The sequence below is a fragment of the Rhodamnia argentea genome, chromosome 1 (assembly GCF_020921035.1).
Source record: "Rhodamnia argentea isolate NSW1041297 chromosome 1, ASM2092103v1, whole genome shotgun sequence".
NCBI classification, from domain to species: domain Eukaryota; kingdom Viridiplantae; phylum Streptophyta; class Magnoliopsida; order Myrtales; family Myrtaceae; genus Rhodamnia; species Rhodamnia argentea.
The window spans coordinates 16,955,594-16,980,020 of NC_063150.1; the positions used below are offsets into that span (position 1 = coordinate 16,955,594).

At 40.9% G+C, this 24,427-nt stretch overlaps 1 protein-coding gene across 1 annotated transcript; it reads left to right on the top strand.

Moving 5' to 3' along the window:
• Nucleotides 1-2,296: 2,296 nt before the first annotated feature.
• LOC115733258 lies at nucleotides 2,297-23,132 on the top strand. The gene is made up of 4 exons (XM_048277256.1): nucleotides 2,297-2,779; nucleotides 2,887-3,452; nucleotides 3,900-3,994; nucleotides 23,050-23,132. The coding sequence occupies exons 1-4, from the start codon at nucleotides 2,297-2,299 to the stop codon at nucleotides 23,130-23,132; spliced, it is 1,227 nt and encodes a 408-aa protein (XP_048133213.1).
• Nucleotides 23,133-24,427: the final 1,295 nt, after the last annotated feature.

Below are 24,427 nucleotides of genomic sequence, written 5' to 3' on the forward strand. Positions count from 1 at the left end.
ACCCCTTTATTTCGCGATTCGATATCTTGCGCTACCCTCGTGTCAATGACGAGATGCTGACCTCGTGCTCTCGGTCCAGGAACTCCACCCTCAGATTTGTGGATCTGTTCCGGTCCATGTTCTTCAAGACACCTGGGGTTGTCGAGCTTGACGATGAATTGCGCCGGCCTAGTCAACATTGACATGTTGAAAGCAATGGAGCCGACGGACGCGACCTCAAAGACCAAAAGAGATCTCTTTGGTTAAGTGGGTTGTCGTCGCTGAGGTGGTCAAGGATGAGGTGGATGATCTCTTTGGTGAAGACATCGAAGGGGTCGGGTTGGTCATAGGTGCGGCGGCGGCAATGGCAGTGGCGGCGTCCTCTTCTTCCTCACGTTCTTCATTTTATTCTTTGCTGTAAAACATGAGTTTTACAGCAAATGCTAACGGAGGAAAAAGAAAGCAAAAGCAAAAGGAAAGAAACAGAAAAGAAAAAAAAAAAACAATTGAAAAAATTAAAATATTTTTAAAATTTGTTCACATAAGTCCGAGCATCCACGTCATTGCCGACCAACATTCATGTCAGCACTAGTCAGCCAAAGATGATCGGACGGATTGAATTGACATAAATACAAAAGGTTTAGGATTGAATTAGCACAAAAAAAAAAATTAAGACTGAATTAGCACAAATACAAAAAGTTTAAGACCGAATTGACAAAATTAAAAGTTTTAGGACTGATTTAAGACCGAATTGGCAAAAATATAATAAGTATAAGACTTTTTTGACAATTTTTCCCATTCTTACCCATCAAAAAGCCGGCTCTTGGATGAGCCGACCACACTCCCCGCGAACAGTATAAGTCCTACCACATTCCTCGATCGGTTTATAAGTCACATTGCTCAAACTAAACATGTCAAAGATTGAAACATTACCACTAGAAGAAACTACATACTTCATTTACAAGCACCGTATCAAGGCGTTCCATGATTAGATTAGTTTCCGAACAACAGTCGGACCAAGTGAATCACCGTTCTTGGAAACCCAAATCACTTGAGAAGCAAATCATTGATATCATCGGATCTTATGCTTCGTTTAGTTACTGGTAGCAACTAGTTGAATAGTATTCTGAGTCAAAACAACACTATTTCATTAGCTTCATATATCATGTGTGACACTTCTCCCCGCACCTTTTCCTCGTGATGCTCTTGCATACTTGCGGCAAATCCACCCCGAAACCCCTGTTGGGATTTTGTTGCAAGAAATCCCATAAGAAGTTGAATGAGAAATGAAGGATGAAGAGTCCCACATGAGAAAAAGAGTAAATGGAAGATGGGTTTAAATATTTGAACCTCACAAATGGATTTGGGCCTCAAGGGGCACCCCACTTTTGTGGAAGGGAGAGGACCTACACAAAGCTAGGTCGGCCCACACGCGTGCGCGCCGTAGCCGCCGCCCGCCCGCCAACTCGGTTCGGGCCGAGCCCGGGTCCACAGGTTCCATTATTATTATTTTTTTGTTCTACTCTTTTTAAACAGAATGGACACAATTTGAACATACACTATTGAAATTTCTGAACACTTCCTTCTTCCAAACAGATGTGTTTGTTCGAAAATTTTTCTTTGAACGAACATGTTTGTTCAAAAGGAGGTGTTTCGGTTCGTAATCCTTCATAGACGAAACCGTACGGTTTCGTGATTCTTTGTCTATTTGATTTTCTCATGACTCTTCAATTGTTTGTGACTACATATATAGTTGTCGGTTTTTTCGAAAACATACTTCTTCGCCATTTTTCATTTTTTTTCCAACACATTCATTTCCTGCAATTATTTCTACAAAATTACGTTCGGTGGAATCCTCCGAACACGTACCACTTCAAAGGAACGAGATCCGTTTTATCTTGGGAGACAATCGTTTAATATCCTCGAGTACCGATTGAGGGGGTGAATTTTATCTTAAGGACACAACAATAGTACGTTGGGCTTGGATCAACTTTCTACATACTCCTTTGCATTGGTTTTAGCTTAGTTGTTCGTTGTTCGTCGTTCGATTGCAATTTCTTGTATACGAACTTAGCCAATAACAATTTTAAGACAAAATTATTCTTGAAATGGTATTCTGTTTTCAATTATGTTCGGTTTTGTTCGTATGATGACCTGGACATTGTGTGCATTCTTATGCATTGTTCATTGAGTTTTCAATCAAATATTTATTGCACCGTTCAGAAATTTCGTATATTCCATAGTCGAAATTCTATGACTTCATTCATATAATTATTTCATAGTATATACATTATGTTTTATAGACTTTGTGATAGAAATGGCTTCAACTTCGACTTCGGTGACTCCTATTCCGAATCATGGAAAAAGCCCGGAAAAGTTCAATGGTTCCGATTTTAAGAGATGGCAACAAAAGATGTTGTTCTATCTCACGACATTGAACTTAGCAAGGTTCCCCAATAAGGATGCTCCTAAGTTGGATGAAGTAGAGACAAACAACGAAAAGGTTGCTGCTGTGGATGCATGGAAGCATTCTAACTTCCTATGTCGCAACTATGTCCTCAACGGTCTGGATAATATACTTTATAACGTCTATAGTCCGTTAAAAACGGCTAAGGAGTTATGGGAAAGTCTGGACAAGAAATACAAAACAGAAGATGTTGGTTTGAAAAAATTCATTGTTGGCAAATTTCTAGATTTTAAGATGGTTGATTCTAAAATTGTCTTAAGTCAAGTTCAAGAACTTCAAGTGATAATGCATGATATTCATGTTGAAGGAATGACTCTAAGTGAGACATTTCAAGTGGCTGCTTTCATTGAAGAACTATCACCGTCTTGGAGAGATTTCAAAAATTATCTCAAATACAAGAGAAAGGAATTGTCACTTGAAGACTTGATTGTTCGATTGAGGAAGACAATAGGTTCTCTGAGAAGAAAGTTGGTAAGAATTTGGAGGTTTCAAGGGCCGATGTTATTGAAGAAGGATCAAAACCCAACAAGAAGAGAAAAATGCCTAACAAGTTTGGAGAGGGATTCACCAAAGGCCTGAAGAAGTTCGTTGGCAAGTGCTTCAACCGTGGAAAGTCCGGACATCAAGCCAAAGATTGCATAGCCAAAAAAGGACAGAAAACTCAAGCGAATGTGGTGGAACAGATTTCCAATGACATTGATGATGTCAATCTTACTCATATGATATCCGAATGCAACATGGTGGGAAACCTCAAGGAGTGGTGGATTAATACTGGAGCAACTCGTTATATCTGTACAAATAAATCAATGTTCTCGTCCTACACTACTGTGGGGTGTGATGAAAAACTCTATACGGGTAATTCATTAACCTCTAAGGTTGAAGGTGTCGGAAAGATTGCTCTGAAAAAGACATATGAAAAAATTGTGACACTAAATTATGTTTTGCATGTGCTAGATTCTCGTAAGAATTTAGTGTCGGGATCTTTCCTTAACAAAAATGGCTTCAAGTTGGTTTTTGTATCTGATAGGTTTGTACTCTCCAAAAATGAGATGTATGTAGGAAATGGTTATCCGAGTGATGGTTTGTTCAAGCTGAATGTAATGATTGTTGTATCCAAAGATGATATGAATAAAGTTGCTTCTACTTATGTGCTCGAGTCTCCAAATATTTGGCATGCTAGACTAGGACATGATAATTATAAATCAATAAAGAATTTAATGAGTATGGGACTATTGCCGAAGTTTGACTGTCCCAGTGAAAAGTGCCAAATGTGTGTTGAATCTAAATTTTCTAAGCTTCCTTTTAATTTGTAGATAATAGAATCACGGACCCTTTAAATTTAATACACGGATATATGTGATATGAAATCAATACTGTCAAGGGGTGGTAATAAGTACTTTATCACATTTATAGATGATTGTTCAAGGTATTGTTATGTTTATTTGCTTAGTAGCAAAGATGAGGCAATTAATGCTTTTAGAACTTATAAATCCGAAGTTGAAACTCAGTTAAATAAGAAAATTAAAATGATAAGAAGTGATAGAGGAGGTGTGTTGACACCTAAATTTTGATTTTTAGCAAGTCATTTATTTAAGCATAAAATGAGAATTAGTCATAATTCTCACAAAAAATAATCTTCATGCATTGCATTTTTTATTTTTTGTCGGTCGCATCATCTGCATTTAGGGTCGTAGATAAATCATTGCGGTCTGACTTGACAAGCGACTAGACCGGACTCAATCTAGGATTTTTAACTCGAACTACGGGATGTGCCGAATGGACCTACTTCTTGAGCGCAATTCCATTTCGTTCAAGCTTGTTTTAATCATTAAGGCTTTCGATTAAATGTTCGTTATTTAGAAAGGCCTTATTTTGAGCTTGAGAATTCAAGATGAGTCCATAATTTGTATTGAAAGTTCGGATGGGTCATGAATGAGAAAGTGCCAAATTTTATATATGTGGCTTGAATTTTATTTCAAATCTAATCTAGCCCATTTTTTGTCATTGAAGCCTTTAGTTTATTACTTGTTGAATTAATTAAGGCCCAAAGACTTTGAAATTACGTGAGGTAGCCCATAAAATGAGAAGAAATTTTGCCCACACATGATAACATCACTTTGGCCGAAATTGATAGGTGTTTAGTTAGATTAGGACTCTTTTAAGGTCAAAATTCAAAATTTATTTAAAGAGTCTTATCTTAACTAAGATTTTATCACTAATTGGCTGCAAATAACAGAAAGTTTTGGTGGATACGGACTCTTAAAATCTAAGGCTTACATTCGATCCCGTTCTAACTAGAACTCTCTATCCAACGATCCAAATTGACTCCTATTCCTACTAGGATCGTCGAGACAAGTTCTATAAATACAAGGTCGTTCACAAGGGGGGGAGAGCAAAAATTTTTTTGAGAAGAACATCGAGAATTCACGTGAGAGAAAAAGGGCAGGAGAAGAGGAACCGAGAGCCTCTCGGTCAAGTCCAGCCACACGTGCCATCTTTGCTTTCTTTGGCTAACATCTGCAGCTCCGGTGGTCCTTGCTTCTTGCTTCGACGGCCACCATCGACGGTGGAGCTGCCCGATGCACATACCGACCCGTTTGTGCCATTGAAGTGCCCCCTTGTGCTGCGTTTGTTCCGGTCCAAGGTAGCTATCCAGTGCTGTTCGAGCCGCTGTTTAGGTGGAATTCAATCACTATTTAAGGTTGTCTTTGAGGCTTTGTCTGAGCAAACTCGTGTGATTGCTCAAAGGAAAATTTCACTGCCGTCCTGGGAAATTTTCCCAACTTGGTCCAAAAACACTGCTGTTTTTTGGGTATCTTCGCTAATTTTTCCCATGCAGATTTTTGGTTTTTACCCAAGGTTGATAATTATATTATTCGGCGCAAAGTACTTGTTGTTTCCGATTTGATTAGGCGCAAGATCAGCTGCTGTCCAGGGGCCTTTTAATCTCTTTTCGAGGTCCAAATCAACTCCGCTTTGGACGTGTTTCATTGGTGGTGCAAGCTCGATTGGCAAAACTCACATTCGGTTCAAGATGTGCTGTTCATGCGGCCTTCTTTGGGTGAATTAGCGCGGGATTTCAACTTGAAAAGGTAGACTTTGAAGAAGCTCCATTGATCCGGAATGCCATGGATAACCAAATTTTCTGGTTCAAGTTCGAATTAGGTAAAATCTCTATTTCATGATATTCTGAAAGTTGATTGCATAATTTGAATGTTTAGATGAACGAAATTTTCAGATGTGATGAGATTATTACCTATTTTAAAAAATCAGAATCGGAAGTTATCTTGTGAATATCTTGGGTATCATTGAATTTGATTTTGGGATATATTTGCTTATCTTTGGATACATCCCGTGGTTCAATTTGAATATAATTTGAGTCCCGATCATATCGTTTAGGTTTGGATAATTATCTGAAAATTCATTTTCAAATCTCAAGAGATAATCTTTCCTATCTTAAAAGATGTGAATCCTTTGTGGATAGGGGCCTATCCCCTTTAAAATTTCGGCACCTACCCCTAGTTGGTTGAGAAATTTTTTTTTTTATACCTTAGCCTAATTCAAATATTTTTATAATCTACCTTGAGTATAATACATGCTCCCTTGTGCCTTGTCCCTCGGAATATGTGCATTGTGGATGACTATCCGACTTTACCCCTGAAGTACGACGTCATCCGCACATGGATTTGTCTAACCTATCCCATAACTTTGGGACCGGACTGACAAATTTCATAATATATAAATTCACTATCGACCCCACCCTCGGGTACGACGTGAATAAACTACCTTCGACCCCACCTCCCGGGTACGAGCGAACTCATCGGAAAAATTCGGATTATAAGGTGTATTATGCTCAAGGTTTATTATATTTTTATTTGATTCATTTTTTCATTAAATCAAAAAAATCATAAAAAAATCATCATATCTTGACCTTAAATGAATTTTTTTCGGAAATTATATCTTAAGATGACTCTTAATATAAATTGGATTTTGATTAATCAATTTGTGTTGATTGTCGGACCAAAAATCATAAAACCGAAAATTCATTAAAGGGTTATGACCTTCCATGTGCATTTCACATAGTCTAATTCATCATGCATTATTGTATGTCATTCATGCATTTTCATGTCATAAATATAATCCATATTGCATGCCATGTAGTTCGAAGTTCATGTTCACGTTCCATCAAATTCAATTTTTCCAAAAGCCATTCATGCAACTTTTTTTATATACCACATTATGTAAATAAATCATCTTGCATGTCATATAGGTTAGTTCTCATGTTGCACATCATGTAGTTAGAATTCACTTTCCTTTATATGCATCAAAATACATTTTCTCAATATCACTCATCACTCATTTCATATAGTTGCATAGCATTCATCTAATCAAGAAAACCCAAAAATAAATTGCACCTAAATTCATTCATTGAGATCAATTGGAATTGCCAATCAAGAAAATTTTCACAAGAATGGTACCGAAAGGGTGTTAATTGAAAAATTAACATAATCAAGTCCCCGAACCTAAAACTCTGGTTAGCAGAAAATAAAGTATTCTCCCATACTTTATTTAGGTATCTAATCTACCTTCCGAAAAAGATTAGTGGCGGCTCCAAAGATCGAAAATATTTTGATTGAAATCATGTGAACCTAAGTTGCGAATTGGTAGAGTTTGGGAGAGCTCGGGCTAGGTTAATTAATTCATTTAATTAATTTAGTAATCCATTAACCCGGAATTCAATCACGAATTTTAGGTCGTGACAGTTTGGCGACTCCACTGGGGACCGGAAATGCATGAAATTTTTCGAAAAAATTGATCTTATGGTTGACTTTTGAGTTTTCAAAAATTTCATTGTATTTCAAGAGGACTTAGGCCGAATTCTTGCGATGATTTTCCTTTGATTGGCTTTATTTCCTTGATTATTTAGGTGTTATATGGTTTTATAGGATAAATTTAAATGTTACTAACCTTTGTTTTGCGGGGTAGTGTAATTTAATTTTATTCTTGATTTGTATAATATGTCATATGTCCGCATTCCATTTGCATTGCATTGTCACCGCGATCGGACCCGGATTGCTAGTAACTAGGAAGGTATCGCGCGGGTATCTCCCTAACCTCACCGCCGAGGTACGGGTGACCTCGTCCCCGATCCCGACAATTTCTTTCGTGTTGGAGATTTCTCCCCTGGCTATACCCCCATGGCACGGGTAGAATCTTGACCATAGCCGAAATTTTGGAAATTAGACCTGACCAAACCCCATTGGTACGGTCCATTTTTGGAATCTCATTTTGAAAACACCATTAATCAATTAACTTGCATCCATGCGCATGTGTTTGTGATTGTGGTCCCTCGTGGCAAATTATTAAGTTTCGTCTTGTAATTTACTCATTTTTCATTTATTATTTTGGGTTGGTCCATGGCAATTAGGGTTGTCGAGTCTCTGTCTTGATCATGGGAAGCAAGGATAATCCTAAGAATATCCGGATTCTGGATGCACCGAAGTCGGACTTGAGCGGGTGGCCGACCCGACTTGACCGCACCGCCCGTGCATATGTTGAATCCAGAGTTGGGCGGCTGATGCCGATATTGGATATCAAGATTCGTGTGGGGATAGTTCATGCGTTCACTCACTTCTGGAGTCCCGATACCTCGACGTTTATCTTCGGTAAGCATGAGCTTACCCCTACTCTGGAAGAATATAGCATGCTTATCGGAAACCTGTGGATGCGGAGTTGATTAGTCCGCCTATTGGGCTAGATCCTGCTATAGCACTAGCCGATTTTCTGAGAATCAAAGTAGAAGAAATTCGCAAGATTTTGAAAGGCGGTCGTGGGAATTGCCCGTTTTCTTTCGTAGAAAAATGCTTTAATGAGGCATCTCCTGTTCAAAAGGGCAGAATTTTTCTGTTGGCTTTCTTTGGAATGATCATTTTCCCATATTTTCAGAACTTCCTCAATCCTCATGTTGCTTTTATTGTTCAGCAAATATGTGATGGGAGAAACTTAGTCCATGCTGTCTTGGCTGAGACTTTTATCTCCCTCACGAAATTCAAACAAAAAAAGGGAACATTTTGCAAGCATCGGCCGATCTCTTGCTTATCTGGTTTTTATCACATATTAGGCCATGCAAGCATCTCGTCTCAGTTGAGAAAATTAGAAATTTTTCCCACCCCATTACTGTTTTTAAAAATAAACAAGAGGAGATTCCGGATTATCATTTTTTGGATTGGGTATTGCTTTTAACGGATCCGCGTCCAAGGGGGTTCCGATGACAAGCTAGTTGGTTCCAAGTAGAGAATGCTAGATTGGCGAGCGGGGGCCAAAAGCCCATCCCTTTGCTCGGATTTCTTGGAGCGACCGAGTATCACCCCATTCGTGTGGCCCGCCAATATGGAGTGGTTCAGACATTGCCACCACCTCTTGATGCCGACCGGGTCCAATTCGATTTTACTCAGAGTGTCCCGGAACATGAGCAGGCAGTGATCACCGTCCGTTCCCTATGGGACTTTTGCCGACCGACCAAGCTCAAGCTACCGACGAAAGTCTTATCGGGCAACGAGAAAGCGTATCATGCTACGGCGCTTTACATCAAGAAGCACGTGATTCCCAAGGCAATCCAACCGAAGATTCCTATAGTATCAGTCACAACCTCTCGTCGGGCCGAGAATGAGGAGCTTAAGCGGAAGTTGGAGGAAGCCGAGGGCACTATCTCAAAGTTGACCACTGCAAATAAACGTTTGAAGGATAGACTTGCTTCCCCGAAGTCATAGATCGAGATCGTCTTGTCGTCGAGTCATTCGATTATTCGTCTTGCATCTAATTATTTTCTTTCCGATGTTTTGTCATGTTCTTTATTTTCCTAGGTCTTATGTTAGGGGAATCTCGTCAGATGTTAGGCTTATTATCCTGTGATTACACTCTCAGATTAATAAAACAGTTTTGTTCTCATTCTGACCTTGCTGAGTTACACGAATTTTTATACCCCTTTCAAGTCGGATTCAATTTCTGTGCTTCAAATGAAAAATTTTTGTAAGATCTTGAACCATCTATTCAAAAAAATTCGTGATGATCCATTGTGTTTTCTATTTTTTATGGAATTAATGGCCGGAGTCAGGCAGGCTGGAATTTGACACGTTCTCAGACTACAGAATCATTTTGCGATTTACTACTAGTAAATGTGCCGCATTGTTAAATTACCAAACATGAAAGTTGTTGATCTATGTTTCAATTAACAGCCTGAAAAATTTCGGAATTAAATTCACCATTTAAAGGGGTCCTTCGTTCTTTTAACAACAGGTGGACGAAACAGTTTTCTGAACATAATTTTTCAAAAAGATGCATTAAACTGATTTGAACCACTTAGATCTAGCTCAATCGTCCAACACAAAAGTTGTTAACCAGCCTATTTTCTATAAGCTGGTAAATTTTCACACCATTTTCACAATCGGATGATTTTTCATGAATAAATTCCCGAAACCCGACAAGGCTGGAACCTGCAGGTCAAGGTCACGAGTCAAGTGCTCATGAGTCTAGTATAGCCATGGATCGACTCGACGCCTCTCACGCATTATACTCATCATATGACCCTCCTTTGTAGGTAATTTATCACGGATCCTCCACACATTACCCGATCGGTGGCTAAGAAAATGGCGGACAAGGCTGAAATCAACAACGCGGTCCGGGAAGCTCTGCGAGAGCAATTCGAGGCTATGAACCAGAGGTTTGAGGGTATGATGAGCCAAATGATGGAACGTATGATGGCTACTACTGTTGCTTCTGCTAAGCACCCGACCGATCCGACACCTCAGAACGCTGTCTCTCCGACCCTTCCCGCAAGCAATCCCGAGAAGGCTTCCGAGCATGTCCTTAGTTACACCATGCCGCTAGAGGATGTTGTCATTGCTGGCGCTAGCTCGAGCGCCCCATCACCAGCTCTCATCTCCCAAGCCAGCCCCGTGACTATGGGATCGTCCGTTGAAATGGCCAAGTTATTGGCCCAAATGGAACAGCGAATCCGTGAGATGGAAGGAATGCACAGCATACCCCGGATTGACCTATCTGTCTTTTCAAAGGTCACGATGCCGGAGAAGTTTAAGATGCCCGATTTCGAGAAGTATGACGGGACTTCCAACCCGGTCCAGCACGTCCGGATGTATCGGGCAAGAATGAACAAGCATGCGACCAATGGCCCCCTCATGGTTCGGACTTTCCAGGTTAGTCTAAAGGAAGCTGCCATGAGATGGTATACGGACTACGAGATCTATCGGATGGATGATTGGGAGAAGGCGGCTAATGCTTTTGTCAAGCATTTTAGCTTTAACTTAGACGTGCTCACCACCAGAGAAGATCTTGAGCAGCTTGAGATGAAGAAAGGAGAAACGATTAAGCGATACGCCACCAGGTGGAGGAATGTGGCATCTCGGCTAAAGCCGGTACCTCCCGAGCGAGAGCTCATGAAATTGTTTGTCTCCACTTTACCTCGGACGATACGGTCACGAATCCTTGGATCTTCTGCGACGTCGTTCAGTCACCTCATCGCGATGGCTGAGGAGATTGAGAGCGGTATGAAGAAAGGTTGGTACGGAGATGTTGCCACTAGTACCAAGAGATTCACGGCAAAGAAAGACAAAGAGCCTATCTCACAAGTTAACATGACCTATGCCCGAAAACCCATGGCCCGGGTGCCGGTCGTGCAGATCCCTAACCAGCAGCGGGGCAACTTTAGTGCACAACGGCAAAAAGGAAATTTACGTCCTCCTCGGCAATTTACTCCTCTACACGGGACCCCGTCACGGGTGCTTGCGGTCTTACGTAAGAAAGGGCTTCTGACTTCCGAACCTCTACGATTTGGTAACACGAACTCACCAAGGTATGACCCGTCAAAGAAGTGTGACTACCATTGTGGTGAGCCTGGACATGATGCAGATGGCTGTTATGTGTTGAAACACCGCATTCAAGACTTGCTCAATTCCAAAGCATTTTCATTTCAAGACAATAGTCAGCCAAATACCAAGAATAATCCTTTGCCGGATCACTCAGGCAAGGTTAATGCTGTCTTTAGTTACGAAGGCGGACGAAGAGGTGTTTTTAAGATCCGGGTGGTTGACATTTTCAATGCTCTAGTTAGAGCAGGCTATTATCAAGTTGGAGAAATAGTATCGTTCGACCAGCTGGAAGAAAGAATCTCAACTCTTATGGAGAACGGGTTGATAGTATGGGCGAATCGGACCGAGGTAGTAGCCACTGTGTCTAAGATTGTAATTGACTGGGATCAAGAATTTGCTGCTTTGGCTCTATCTCAATCTGAATCTTCTCCGAAGGTTAAAGCGGTAGAAGGCGACGTGGCTAGTCTAATTAAGAGTGATCCGGAGTTAGGCGATATGCCCGCCTTGGAGGACGCAATAGATGATGAACTCGGAATTGTTATACCCGAGACTCTGGTGATTACTTCCTCCCAACCTTTTCCTTATAAGGATGGTAAGGCAGTTCCTTGGTCCTATGACCTTGCCACGATAACAAGGTTTGGACGTGCTTATAATGATGATCAGCCCGCACAAGCGGGTGGCTGAAAAGGACACAAAAGAGTTTTTGGCTGTGATCAAGACAAGTGAGTACAACATTGTTGATCGATTACGAAAGTTGCCGGCTCGGGTTTCTCTACTTGAACTCTTACGGTCGTCTGAAAAACATTGGGATTCCCCGATGAAGGTGTTGGGCCAAATTCATGTGCCCGAAAACATCGATCGGGATAGGTTGGAGAATTTTGTTGGGGCCATCCTTCTAAAAGATCGGGTTGCATTTGCTGACGATGAGATCCCCGCCGAAGGTCGAGGCCACAACAAGGCCTTACACATAACGGTCAAGCACAAACAGACTTATGTGGCTCGGGTGCTCATTGATAATGGGTCGGCATTGAATATTTGTCCCCTAGCTGCATTGAACCGCCCGGGAGTTGACTTGGCCAGGATGCGGGCAGCCAAAACCTCGGTCAGATCTTTTGACGGTATGGAAAAGAACGTTATGGGGCAAATTAATCTCGAGATCCAGATTGGACCATCTCTGTTCGATGTCTTGTTCCAAGTGTTAGACATCCCATCTGCATTCAACCTCTTGCTAGGATGTCCGTGGATTCACAATGCGGGTGCTGTTCCATCAAGTCTTCATCGGAAGATCAAGTTCGTGGTCGAGCAGAAGTTAGTGATTGTCCATGGTGAGGAAGATTATCGAATCTTCAACGAAACGGCTATCCCCTACATCGAGCCGGCTCATAATGAAGAAGATTCTTACCATGCTTTTGAGCTAGTACGGACCATTCATGCGTAGCCGGAAAGTCCCTTACCCGTTCCTGAAATATCAACTACCTCTCTTATGGTAGCTAAGGTAATGATTGGTAATGGTTTTGAGCCCGGCAAGGGTTTGGGTCGGCATGGCCAAGGGATCCGCAACCCAATTCAACTTAGAGGCCAATCCCATACAGTTGGTTTGGGATTCCAAGGACTTGGCCGTCCTAGACATGGTAAGCGACGTGCGATGGGTCGCGGTAAGCTGGAATGTAGTCCTTTGCCACCACCTTTGTACACCACCTTCCGATCAGCTAGAGTAGTCGCCGGTTACAATGAGACAACTCAATTTGAAGATGACCTAGGGATTGTCTTCCCTGACTCGGTGAAGGACCAAGATGATGTGGTTGAACCGATGGACCCGGACGACGATGAATGTGATGATAGAGTCCCCGATCTTGCTGGATGGTTTGATGATTTAACCATTGCTACCGTATTTGAGGATCCCATGCAAGTTGATGGAACACCCGAAGAGGAGCCTTACATGCTGCCTAGACCGCTAAGGCCATCCGTCAATGCCATATTCGACGATCCACTGGAGGGTTTAGATTCAGAGTAACACCTTTACATTTATGCAATCCCCTACGTGGGATATTCTAGTTTTTAGGAGTCTAGGTTGCATCACTTTCTTAGGATTCTCGTTTCAGTTTTATGTCGCACTTTTCAATTTCTTTTCCAATAAGATGTAATTCATTGATTTTATTATCAATAAAATTACAGATGTTCTTCATTAAATTCTTTGAATCTTGTCGAAGTATCCCCAAACCAACCCGATGACGATAACCAGCGATCGAACAATCTGTTATCTATGGTAAGCACTAAGGGTTGGGCTTCGTTAAGAATTCTCGCCCCGAGGTCTTCGAAAACAAAATTTTTCAAAGGAAACACCCGATTTTTGAAAAAATGAACGAATGATTAATCCCTGTTTGTCCTTCCGATTTTGCTACTTTATGTTTCGGGGGCACATATGAGGAGGGAAAACCGGTGGATTCAGAAGTATACGACTTAGATGAGTCCAGTCCAGTTATGAGGAAATTCGTCGGGATTTCGAACAACATGAGGAGATCAAGCCCTTGACCGGTGAACAAACTATCTCGATCAACTTAGGCGATGCGGGAAAACCCTAAAGAAGTTAAGATCGGGGCAAACCTTCCCTAAGGACGTAGCTGAACGTCGACTAACCTCTTGAGGGATTACCAAGACATCTTCGCCTGGTCCTATGCAGATATGCCCGGTCTTGACCGTTCCATTGTCGAACATTGTTTGCCGATTGATCCTTCGGCTAAGCCGGTGGTGCAAAAATCGCGGAGGGCCGGACCAAAATTGGTGCAAAAGATTAAAGAGGAAGTCATGAAGCTTCTCGACGTAGGATTCATCGAGACTACAGAATATTCCGATTGGGTCGCTAACATAGTCCCTGTCATGAAGAAAGATGGCCGTATTCGGGTACGTGTCGATTATCGAGATTTGAACAAAGCCGATCCTAAAGATGATTTTCCCCTCCCGCATATCGACGTACTCGTTGACAGATCTGCAGGGTTTGAATTGTTTTCATTCATGGATGGTTTCTCCGGGTACAATCGGATCCTGATGAATGTCAATGATAAGTTGAAAACCACTTTCACCACACCATGGGGAATGTTTCATTACCGGGTGATGCCGTTCGGTCTCGAAACGCCTGGAGCTACTTACCAACGAGCCATGGTTGCCCTTTTCCATGACATGATGCATAATGAGATTGAGGTTTACGTCGATGACATGATAGCAAAAACAAGGCATGGAGAAGATCACGTCGAAACGCTGAAGAAATTGTTCAACAGACTCCGAAAATACAAGTTACGCCTCAACCCCGCCAAATGTGTCTTTGGGACCAGCTCGGGCAAGCTGCTCGGATTTGTGGTAAGCAGCAAGGGTATTGAAGTCGACCCTTCTAAAGTCAAGGCGATTTGTGAGCTTAAGCCGCCGACGACGGTTAAAGAAGTGCGAAGTTTGATGGGTAGACTAAACTATATTGCTCGATTCATCTCTCGGTTATCAGAAACCGCTAAGCCGTTCCTCAAGTTGTTAAAGAAGAATGCGCTAGTCGAATGGGATAGCGAATGTGAGGAAGCTTTTGAGAAGCTGAAGCGGCATCTTATGAATCCACCGGTACTTGTTCCTCCAGCGCCGGGGCAACCTTTAATCCTCTACCTCACAATCCATAGTGAGTCTTTAGGTGCTATGTTAGCCCAAGAGAGGCAGGAAGATGGAAAAGAACGAGCCATTTATTATCTAAGCAAGAAATTCACAGCTTCGGAAATGAAGTACTCCGAAGCGGAGAAAACATGTGCGGCGTTAGTCCGGGTATTGCACAGGCTTCGGCAATATACCTTGAATTACCGGGTGCTTCTGGTGACAGAGTGCGATCCTATCAAATACTTGCTGAATCAACCCGCCTTGATTGGTAGACTTGCCAAATGGCGAGTCCTCATTTCCGAATTTGATGTTCAATATTTGTCTCAAAAATCGGTTAAGGGACGGGCCATAGCGGATGTCCTAGCCGAAAATCCAGGGCGGGATAATGACACCTATCATCCCGAGGATCGAATCATGGCGGTGGATGATTATATCCGGATCATGTATTTTGATGGAGCTGTAAATTTGTCTCGGATCGAGCACTTTGGAGCGGTTCTAATATCCCCCGGTAGCCGGCACTATCCCGTGGCAGCAAAGTTGGTATTTCCTTGCACAAATAACATAGCGAGAATATGAAGCATGCATTCTCGGCTTACGGGCAGCAATTGAAATGGGTATAACCCGGCTTAAGGTATTCGGAGATTCCGCCTTGATTATCCTTCAAACGGTTGGAAAATGGAAAACACGAGATGCCAAATTGCTACCCTACCATGAGTATCTGGATGAGTTGGTGGAGGAATTTGATGATATTTCATTTGAATATTTGCCTAGAACCCACAATCGGTTCGCCGATGCATTGGCAACCTTGTCCTCAATGTTACAAGTCACTAATGGATTTGAGGTTGAGCCGTTGAAGATCGAGGTACTAAGGAAGCCAGCATATTGCATGGCTATGACCGATGAACCCGACGGCAAGCCATGGTACCACGATATCAAGACTTACCTTGAGAAACGGGAGTTTCCCGAGAAAAGTACCACGTCTGACTAAAGGTACATAAAGAAGATGGCCTCGAAATTTTTCCCGAGCGGAGAGAGTTTATACAAACGGTCATTCGATTCGGTCCTTCTAAGGTGTATAGATTCCACCGAAGCGATCCGCTTGATGATGGAAGTGCATGAAGGAATTTGTGGTCCGCACATGAACGGACACATGCTAGCCAAGAAGATCATGAGGTTGGGCTATTCTTGGCTCACCTTAGAGAGTGATTGTATTCAACATGTCCGGAGCTGTCACAAATGCCAGATTCATGGTGATAGGATTAACGTTCCTCCAAACGAGCTGCATCGATTGTCCGAACCATGGCCATTCTCTATGTGGGGCATCGATGTGATCGGTCCTATTAATCCCAAGGCCTCCAATGGGCATCGTTTCATTCTGGTGGCCATTGATTATTTTTCCAAATGGATTGAAGCTGCATCGTACTTGGCGATCACGGCTCGGAATGTCGTGAAATTTATTCGTCGAGACATTATTGCATGATACGGTTCGCCTGAAGCCATAATCAACGACAATGGTTCAAACTCGAACAACAAGCAGGTCGATGATCTATTCAAGAAATTCAAGATCAAGCATCTGAACTCTTCTTCATACCGTCCCCAAATGAACGGGGCAGTGGAAGCAGCCAACAAGAACATTAAAAAAATCTTAGCTAAGGCAGCTGAGAATTATCGTGATCGGCATGAGAGGTTGCCGTTTGCCCTCATGGCGTATCGGACTTCGATCCGAACATCTCTCGGGGCAACCCCGTACTCTCTAGTATACGGAATGGAAGCAGTGTTACCGGTCGAGGTGGAGATTCCTTCTTTGCGGGTCCTATCTCAAGTTAAGTCGGCTGAGGCTGATTGGATCCAACAGAGGATGGATCAGTTAAATTTGATCGATCAAAAACGGCTTAGGGCCGTATGTCATGGCCGATGCTATCAGCAAAGGGTTGCTAAATCCTTCAACAAAAAGGTTCGGCCTCGATACTTCCAGGTTGGTGACCTTGTCCCGAGAAAATTGTTGCCCATTGTTCCACTTCCGGAAGGGAAGTTCGCTCCAAACTATGGTGGCCCATATATTGTGAAGAAGGTACTCCCAAGAGGCGCTTTGATTTTGATTGAGATGGATGGTCGTGTTTTTACCAACCCCGTCAATTCGATCTGTAAAGAAATATTATGCTTGATTTGCTCTGACATTTTAATCAAGTTACAATTCAGCTAATGAGTGTTCATGCATTATACTTGTACTTGAATTGTTTCTATTCGCATTGTTAATCTTCAATGTGGGAGGTTTTCGATTAGGAAATTTCTTTGATTCTGTTGAATCGATAATTTTGAATGAGGAATATCGGGACGATGAAAGGCAAGCCATTCCCTATATACGTCCATATCATAATCCCCAGTGAGAGAAGTGAGATTTCCACACTAACAAGGTAAAGAGTTATCTCGCGAGAAGTATGACGACCAAGATGATATGAGGCATTCATTTCCTCTATCCAAACACTACGGGTTGTCTATTGCTTAACCCCTTTGAACGACGTTTTGTTTCGTATCCCTGTCGAGAACAACCCCACATCGGGGCAATTTTCAGATCAAGGATGAGTAAAATTTTCTTGCTCTCACTTGCATCAATCTTTGAGTGTATTTATTGCTTGTGAATTCTGTATTAGTCCAAGTGCCTTAGACATGACGAAGAGCATTTCATTCTCTACATCATACACATTTATCCCTTTGCAAACCCAATTTGAGCGGCGGATTCATTTCTCGTAACCCAATTGGTGATCATCCTAGCAAGGAATCATTTCGGATCATCTAGCAAATGAGCAAAATGCCTTGGGGCAAACTCGAACTCGAAAGATTTGCCAGCAAAATATGCAAGACCTAGATGATACCCCTTCTTTCCTTTTGAAAAAAAAGAGAAAAGCAAAGGCTTACCACTCAAAAAAAGAAAGAGAAAATAGCGGGCAAAATTTTGAGCATCCCAAAATCCCAAAAAATGGGAAAAGGAAAAAATGAGAAATGCGACCTAAAAAAAGGGGGCTATTTCCTGTAAAAGAAAAGAGGAAAAACTCCCGAGAAAATCTTTGGAATGAAGGGGGTCTCGGTTGGACGCATTTAAATGTTCCCCAGGAAGTCTGCAAGAATACCATTCTAAGCAAAGAGATGGTCATCAGTCTCATCATTATGCACCCTTTGTTGCAAAATAAGCCCTTCATTTCTAAGTCTACCCAGAAACTACATTACAACCGTTACCAAAAGTCTCTTCAGATTAGGGCACTTGGGTTAATGTAGGATTTTGAATTGTTTATAAAGATCACTCGAAGAAGTGCGAGCAAGATCATTTTTACTTCATTTTGCGGGGTTCCTGACTTGTAAACCCGATGCATCTGACAAGAATCTCATTTCATTTCAAAGCCAAAAATGACTCATACGAGTCCCCTTTGATAAACCCTTTGACCAAACCTGAATTACAGTCCTTGCAAAAGACCTCATAGATTGGTTTGGTCATACTGATTGCGAGAATACCCGGACCCTTGTCAAGTGTGATGATGGCGGTTCTGAGTGTTTTCTCTTACCCGTATCAATGGTCGGGGTTTTAAACCTTTTTCATGAGAGTGAGCGAAAGTCCTTTTTGACTGCAGTTCCTCATTCGATTTGATCAAATCGTCAAAAGGATCGGACTGATTTCCTTATTGACAAATCCCCATGCAGCTTTGTAACGTAAACAAAAAATCAAGAATTTGTGGACGTGTCATGTTGTGTTAATAATTGATCATGTTCATTTCAAGGGATTAAACAGGTACGATACAAGCAATCTACCTCGTTCCGTGATTACTTGTTCGGAGAACCCAGGTAAGTTTTCTGAACCCCTTTTCAAATTAACAACTCTTCTGATGATAGTTGTTATGATTTAATTCGGGCAATATGCCCCTTTCGTACTTATCGATTCCATTCGGTGGTACTCCTCTCAAATATCGTTCAAATCGGGCAATATGCCTCTCTTGTCAGGTTGTGTAGACATATGCACTGGCAATCTTGACACCTTATCAAATCATAACGACGTAGCTCTTATGATTTCGGTCTTAGATCACGAAGACATATGCACTGGTGATCTTGACCTTTAGTCGGCTCATAATGACATAGCTCTTATGATTCTCGACCCTTTTATCAAATCATGACGACATAAGCACCCATGATTTTGATCCAAACCAAAACATAATGACGTAGCTCTTATGATTTTGGTTCCCCTTTGTCAAATCGTGAAGACATATGCACTGGCGATTTTGACATTTTATCAACTCATAATGACGTAGCTCTTGTGAACTTGATTTCACTTCTTTCGACTCACAACGACGTAGCTCTTGTGATCTCGAAGGATACACATATCTCGCGCTGTCCCGCGTCAGAGGGTGAAACCTCTGGTAACGGATAAGGCCCTAGTACCTTAAGATCCTCTTGTGATCTTGGTCCTTTTTTCGATTCACGACGACGTAGCTCTCGTGATCTCGGAAAGCATATGTCCAACTTCACACATATCTTGCGCTGTCTCGCATTAGGGAAAAGTCTCTAGTAATAGATAGGCATAGTACCTTAAAATTCTCTCATCCGTAAGGAGCTTGGAACTTGAGGGAATCATTAGCATTATGAGGTATTTGGTAAAACGGGTATTTTTATATGCGACCCATGTGCAGTTTTCTTTAATCCATTTATGGAGGAAGGGAGCTTTGGCGCATGTTATTTCTGGTCTTGCATATCACACGTCATTTCCTTTTGCATAGAAAATGGGATTCAAACTCCCGCAAAAAAAAAAAAGAGAAATAAAAAAATTTACTTACAAAATTTAGGTTTCTTTGAATGAAACCTCTGCGAGCTTCCACTCAAAGAGGGGCAAATGTTGACACCTAAATTTTGATTTTTAGCAAGTCATTTATTTAAGCATAAAATGAGAATTAGTCATAATTCTCACAAAAAATAATCTTCATGCATTGCATTTTTTATTTTTTGTCAGTCGCATCATCTGCATTTAGGGTCGTAGATAAATCATTGCGGTTCGACTTGACAAGCGACTAGACCGGACTCAATCTAGGATTTTTAACTGAATCTGCAGGATGTGCCGAATGGACCTACTTCTTGAGCGCAATTCCATTTCGTTCAAGCTTGTTTTAATCATTAAGGCTTTCGATTAAATGTTCGTTATTTAGAAAGGCCTTATTTTGAGCTTGAGAATTCAAGATGAGTCCATAATTTGTATTGAAAGTTCGGATGGGTCATGAATGAGAAAGTGCCAAATTTTATATATGTGGCTTGAATTTTATTTCAAATCTAATCTAGCCCATTTTTTGTCATTGAAGCCTTTAGTTTATTACTTGTTGAATTAATTAAGGCCCAAAGACTTTGAAATTACGTGAGGTAGCCCATAAAATGAGAAGAAATTTTGCCCACACATGATAACATCACTTTGGCCGAAATTGATAGGTGTTTAGTTAGATTAGGACTCTTTTAAGGTCAAAATTCAAAATTTATTTAAAGAGTCTTATCTTAACTAAGATTTTATCACTAATTGGCTGCAAATAACAGAAATTTTTGGTGGATACGGACTCTTAAAATCTAAGGCTTACATTCGATCCCGTTCTAACTAGAACTCTCTATCCAATGATCCAAATTGACTCCTATTCCTACTAGGATCGTCGAGACAAGTTCTATAAATACAAGGTCGTTCACAAGGGGGGGAGAGCAAAAAAAATTTTGAGAAGAACACTGAGAATTCACGTGAGAGAAAAAGGGCAGGAGAAGAGGAACCGAGAGCCTCTCGGTCAAGTCCAGCCACACGTGCCATCTTTGCTTTCTTTGGCTAACATCTGCAGCTCCGGTGGTCCTTGCTTCTTGCTTCGACGGCCACCATCGACGGTGGAGCTGCCCGATGCACATACCGACCCGTTTGTGCCGTTGAAGTGCCCCCTTGTGCTGCGTTTGTTCTGGTCCAAGGTAGCTATCCGGCTGTTCGATCACTGCTGTTTAGGTGGAATGCAATCACTATTTAAGGTTGTCTTTGAGGCTTTGTCTGAGCAAACTCGTGTGATTGCTCAAAGGAAAATTTCACTGCCGTCCTGGGAAATTTTCACTTGCTGTCCGCCCAAAAACACTGCTGTTTTTTGGGGTATCTTCGCTAATTTTTCGCATGCAGATTTTTGGTTTTTACCCAAGGTTGATAATTATATTATTCGGCGCAAAGTACTTGTTGTTTCCGATTTGATTAGGCGCAAGATCAGCTGCTGTCCATGGGCCTTTTAATCGCTTTTCGAGGTCCAAATCAACTCTGCTTTGGACGTGTTTCATTGGTGGTGCAAGCTCGATTGGCAAAACTCACATTCGGTTCAAGACGTGCTGTTCATGCGGCCTTCTTTGGGTGAATTAGCGCGGGATTTCAACTTGAAAAGGTAGACTTCGAAGAAGCTCCATTGGATCCAGAAGCTTGCTCGATAACCAAATTTTCGGTTCAAGTTCGAATTAGGTAAAATCTCTATTTCATGATATTCTGAAAGTTGATTGCATAATTTGAATGTTTAGATGAACGAAATTTTCAGATGTGATGAGATTATTACCTATTTTAAAAAATCAGAATCGGAAGTTATCTTGTGAATATCTTGGGTATCATTGAATTTGATTTTGGGATATATTTGCTTATCTTTGGATACATCCCGTGGTTCAATTTGAATATAATTTGAGTCCCGATCATATCGTTTAGGTTTGGATAATTATCTGAAAATTCATTTTCAAATCTCAAGAGATAATCTTTCCTATCTTAAAAGATGTGAATCCTTTGCGGATAGGGGCCTATCTCCTTTAAAATTTCGGCACCTACCCCTAGTTGGCTGAGAAATTATTTTTTTATACATTAGCCTAATTCAAATATTTTTATAATCTACCTTGAGTATAATACATGCTCCCTTGTGCCTTGTCCCTCGGAATATGTGCATTGTGGATGACTATCCGACTTTACTCCCGAAGTACGACGTCATTCACACATGGATTTGTCTAACCTATCCCATAACTTTGGGACCGGATCGACAAATTTCATAATATATAAATTCACTATCTGACCCCACCCTCGGGGTACGACGTGAATAAACTACCTTCTGACCCCACCTCCCGGGCACGAAGCGAATTCATCGGAAAAATTCGGATTATAAAGTGTATTATGCTCAAGGTTTATTATATTCTTATTTGATTCATTTTTTCATTAAAAAAAATCATAAAAAATCATCATATCTTGACCTTAAATGAATTTTTTCGGAAATTATATCTTAAGATGACTCTTAATATAAATTGGATTTTGATTAATCAATTTGTGTTGATTGTCGGACCAAAAATCATAAAACCGAAAATTCATTAACGGGTTATGACCTTCCATGTGCATTTCACATAGTCTAATTCATCATGCATTATCGTATGTCATTCATGCATTTTCATGTCATCGATATAATCCATATTGCATGCCATGTAGTTCGAAGTTCATGTTCACGTTCCATCAAATTCAATTTTTCCAAAAGCCATTCATGCATTTTTTTTATATACCACATTACGTAAATAAATCATCTTGCATGTCATATAGGTTAGTTCTCATGTTGCACATCATGTAGTTAGAATTCCCTTTCCTTTATATGCATCAAAATACATTTTCTCAATATCACTCATCACTCATTTCATATAGTTGCATAGCATTCATCTAATCAAGAAAACCCAAAAATAAATTGCACCTAAATTCATTCATTGAGATCAATTGGAATTGCCAATCAAGAAAATTTTCACAAGAATGGTACCGAAAGGGTGTTAATTGAAAAATTAACATAATCAAGTCCCCGAACCTAAATCTCTGGTTAGCAGAAAATAAAGTATTCTCCCATACTTTATTTAGGTATCTAATCTACCTTCCGAAAAAGATTAGTGGCGGTTCCAAAGATCGAAAATATTTTGATTGAAATCATGTGAACCTAAGTTGCGAATTGGTAGAGCTTGGGAGAGCTCGGGCTAGGTTAATTAATTTATTTAATTAATTTAGTAATCCATCAACCCGGAATTCAATCACGAATTTTAGGTCGTGACAAGGTGAATATGAATTTCCTTTCGAGGAAATATGCTCTGAGTTTGGCATCATTTACAAATTCATCCTCCTTATACACCGCAATTGAATGGTGTGGCGGAAAGAAAAAATCGATCTTTAAAAGAAACAATGAATGCATTGTTGAATAGTTTTGGTTTATCGCAGAATTTGTGGGAGGAAGCTATTTTGACAGCAAATTTAATTTTAAATAGAGTATTGTCGTGACCCTCCCGGAAGATTCTTCCCGGGGATGAATAGGGCTAACGAGCCGATCCCCCTTTTTATATGTATGACCCCGGTTGTTAGCGGGATCTTTAGGGATCGCGAGTCTCTCCCAAGACCCATTACTCGAATCGCGATGTCGGGAAAATTTTTATCAAAAATCGAGATCGACCTTAGTGTGGTCGGGTGGCATGTGCAATGTGTACATGCATTTTGGAGTCGCCACCGATCAATTTATTGGAGGGTATGATCGGAAAACCCTATCGAGCGGTCGGGAGAAACCGTTCTCTTCCGCGAAAACCAAAGATTTTTGGGTCCGAGGACTTGGTTACGCCGAGATTTTCATCGACGCCCTTTCGGTTACCGATGTTGAGTGATTTTCTAACCTAAGAGTTCATGCAGATGTGATATCGGGTGAGGTGGGCCCTAACGGTTCTAGATATTCATGCAGATGGGAATTTTACTATTCCTATCAATCACGATCAAAAAATTAAAAGCGCAATCAATATAATCGCAAGCAATAAAATCAATCAATCAAGGCTCGATATCTATAAAAATGGCCGTATTCACCTACAAAAATATCGAGATTGGGTTCCGGGGATGGTTCGGGAAAATTTAGGGCGGAAGGCCCGGAAGGGTAGAATGGTCATTTTTGGGGCTCGGGACCCGAAAATCACAAAATTGGGGTCGGGCCAGTTGAATGTGGCCATTTCCCATTTTTTGTGATTTTCTTAAATTTTTTAATTTTTTCTAATTTTTTGGATTTTTTATTTATTTTCTAAAAATATGAGAATTTTTTGGATCGACATAAATCGACCCTCGAAGTCTCGAAAATTTTCGATCCAGACTTTATGAGTCTCGAATCGATCTAGGAATTTTTAGAAATTTTTTGTGAAAATCTGGGAATTTTTACGAATTTTCTAAGTATTTTTGCAATTTTTTTGGATTTTTTTGGAAATTTTATCTATTTTTTATTATTTTTTTATTAATATTTCTGGACCGGGTCAACCCGGTCAACCCGATCAGACCGCTCGTAGACTCACCCGACTCCAAGACGACACCGTATATGTATTTATTTATTTTATTTTTTTTCTAAAATTGATTTTCTAATATCCGAATATAAAAGAAAATAATGGACGGCGGAGATCAATCCGCGAATTA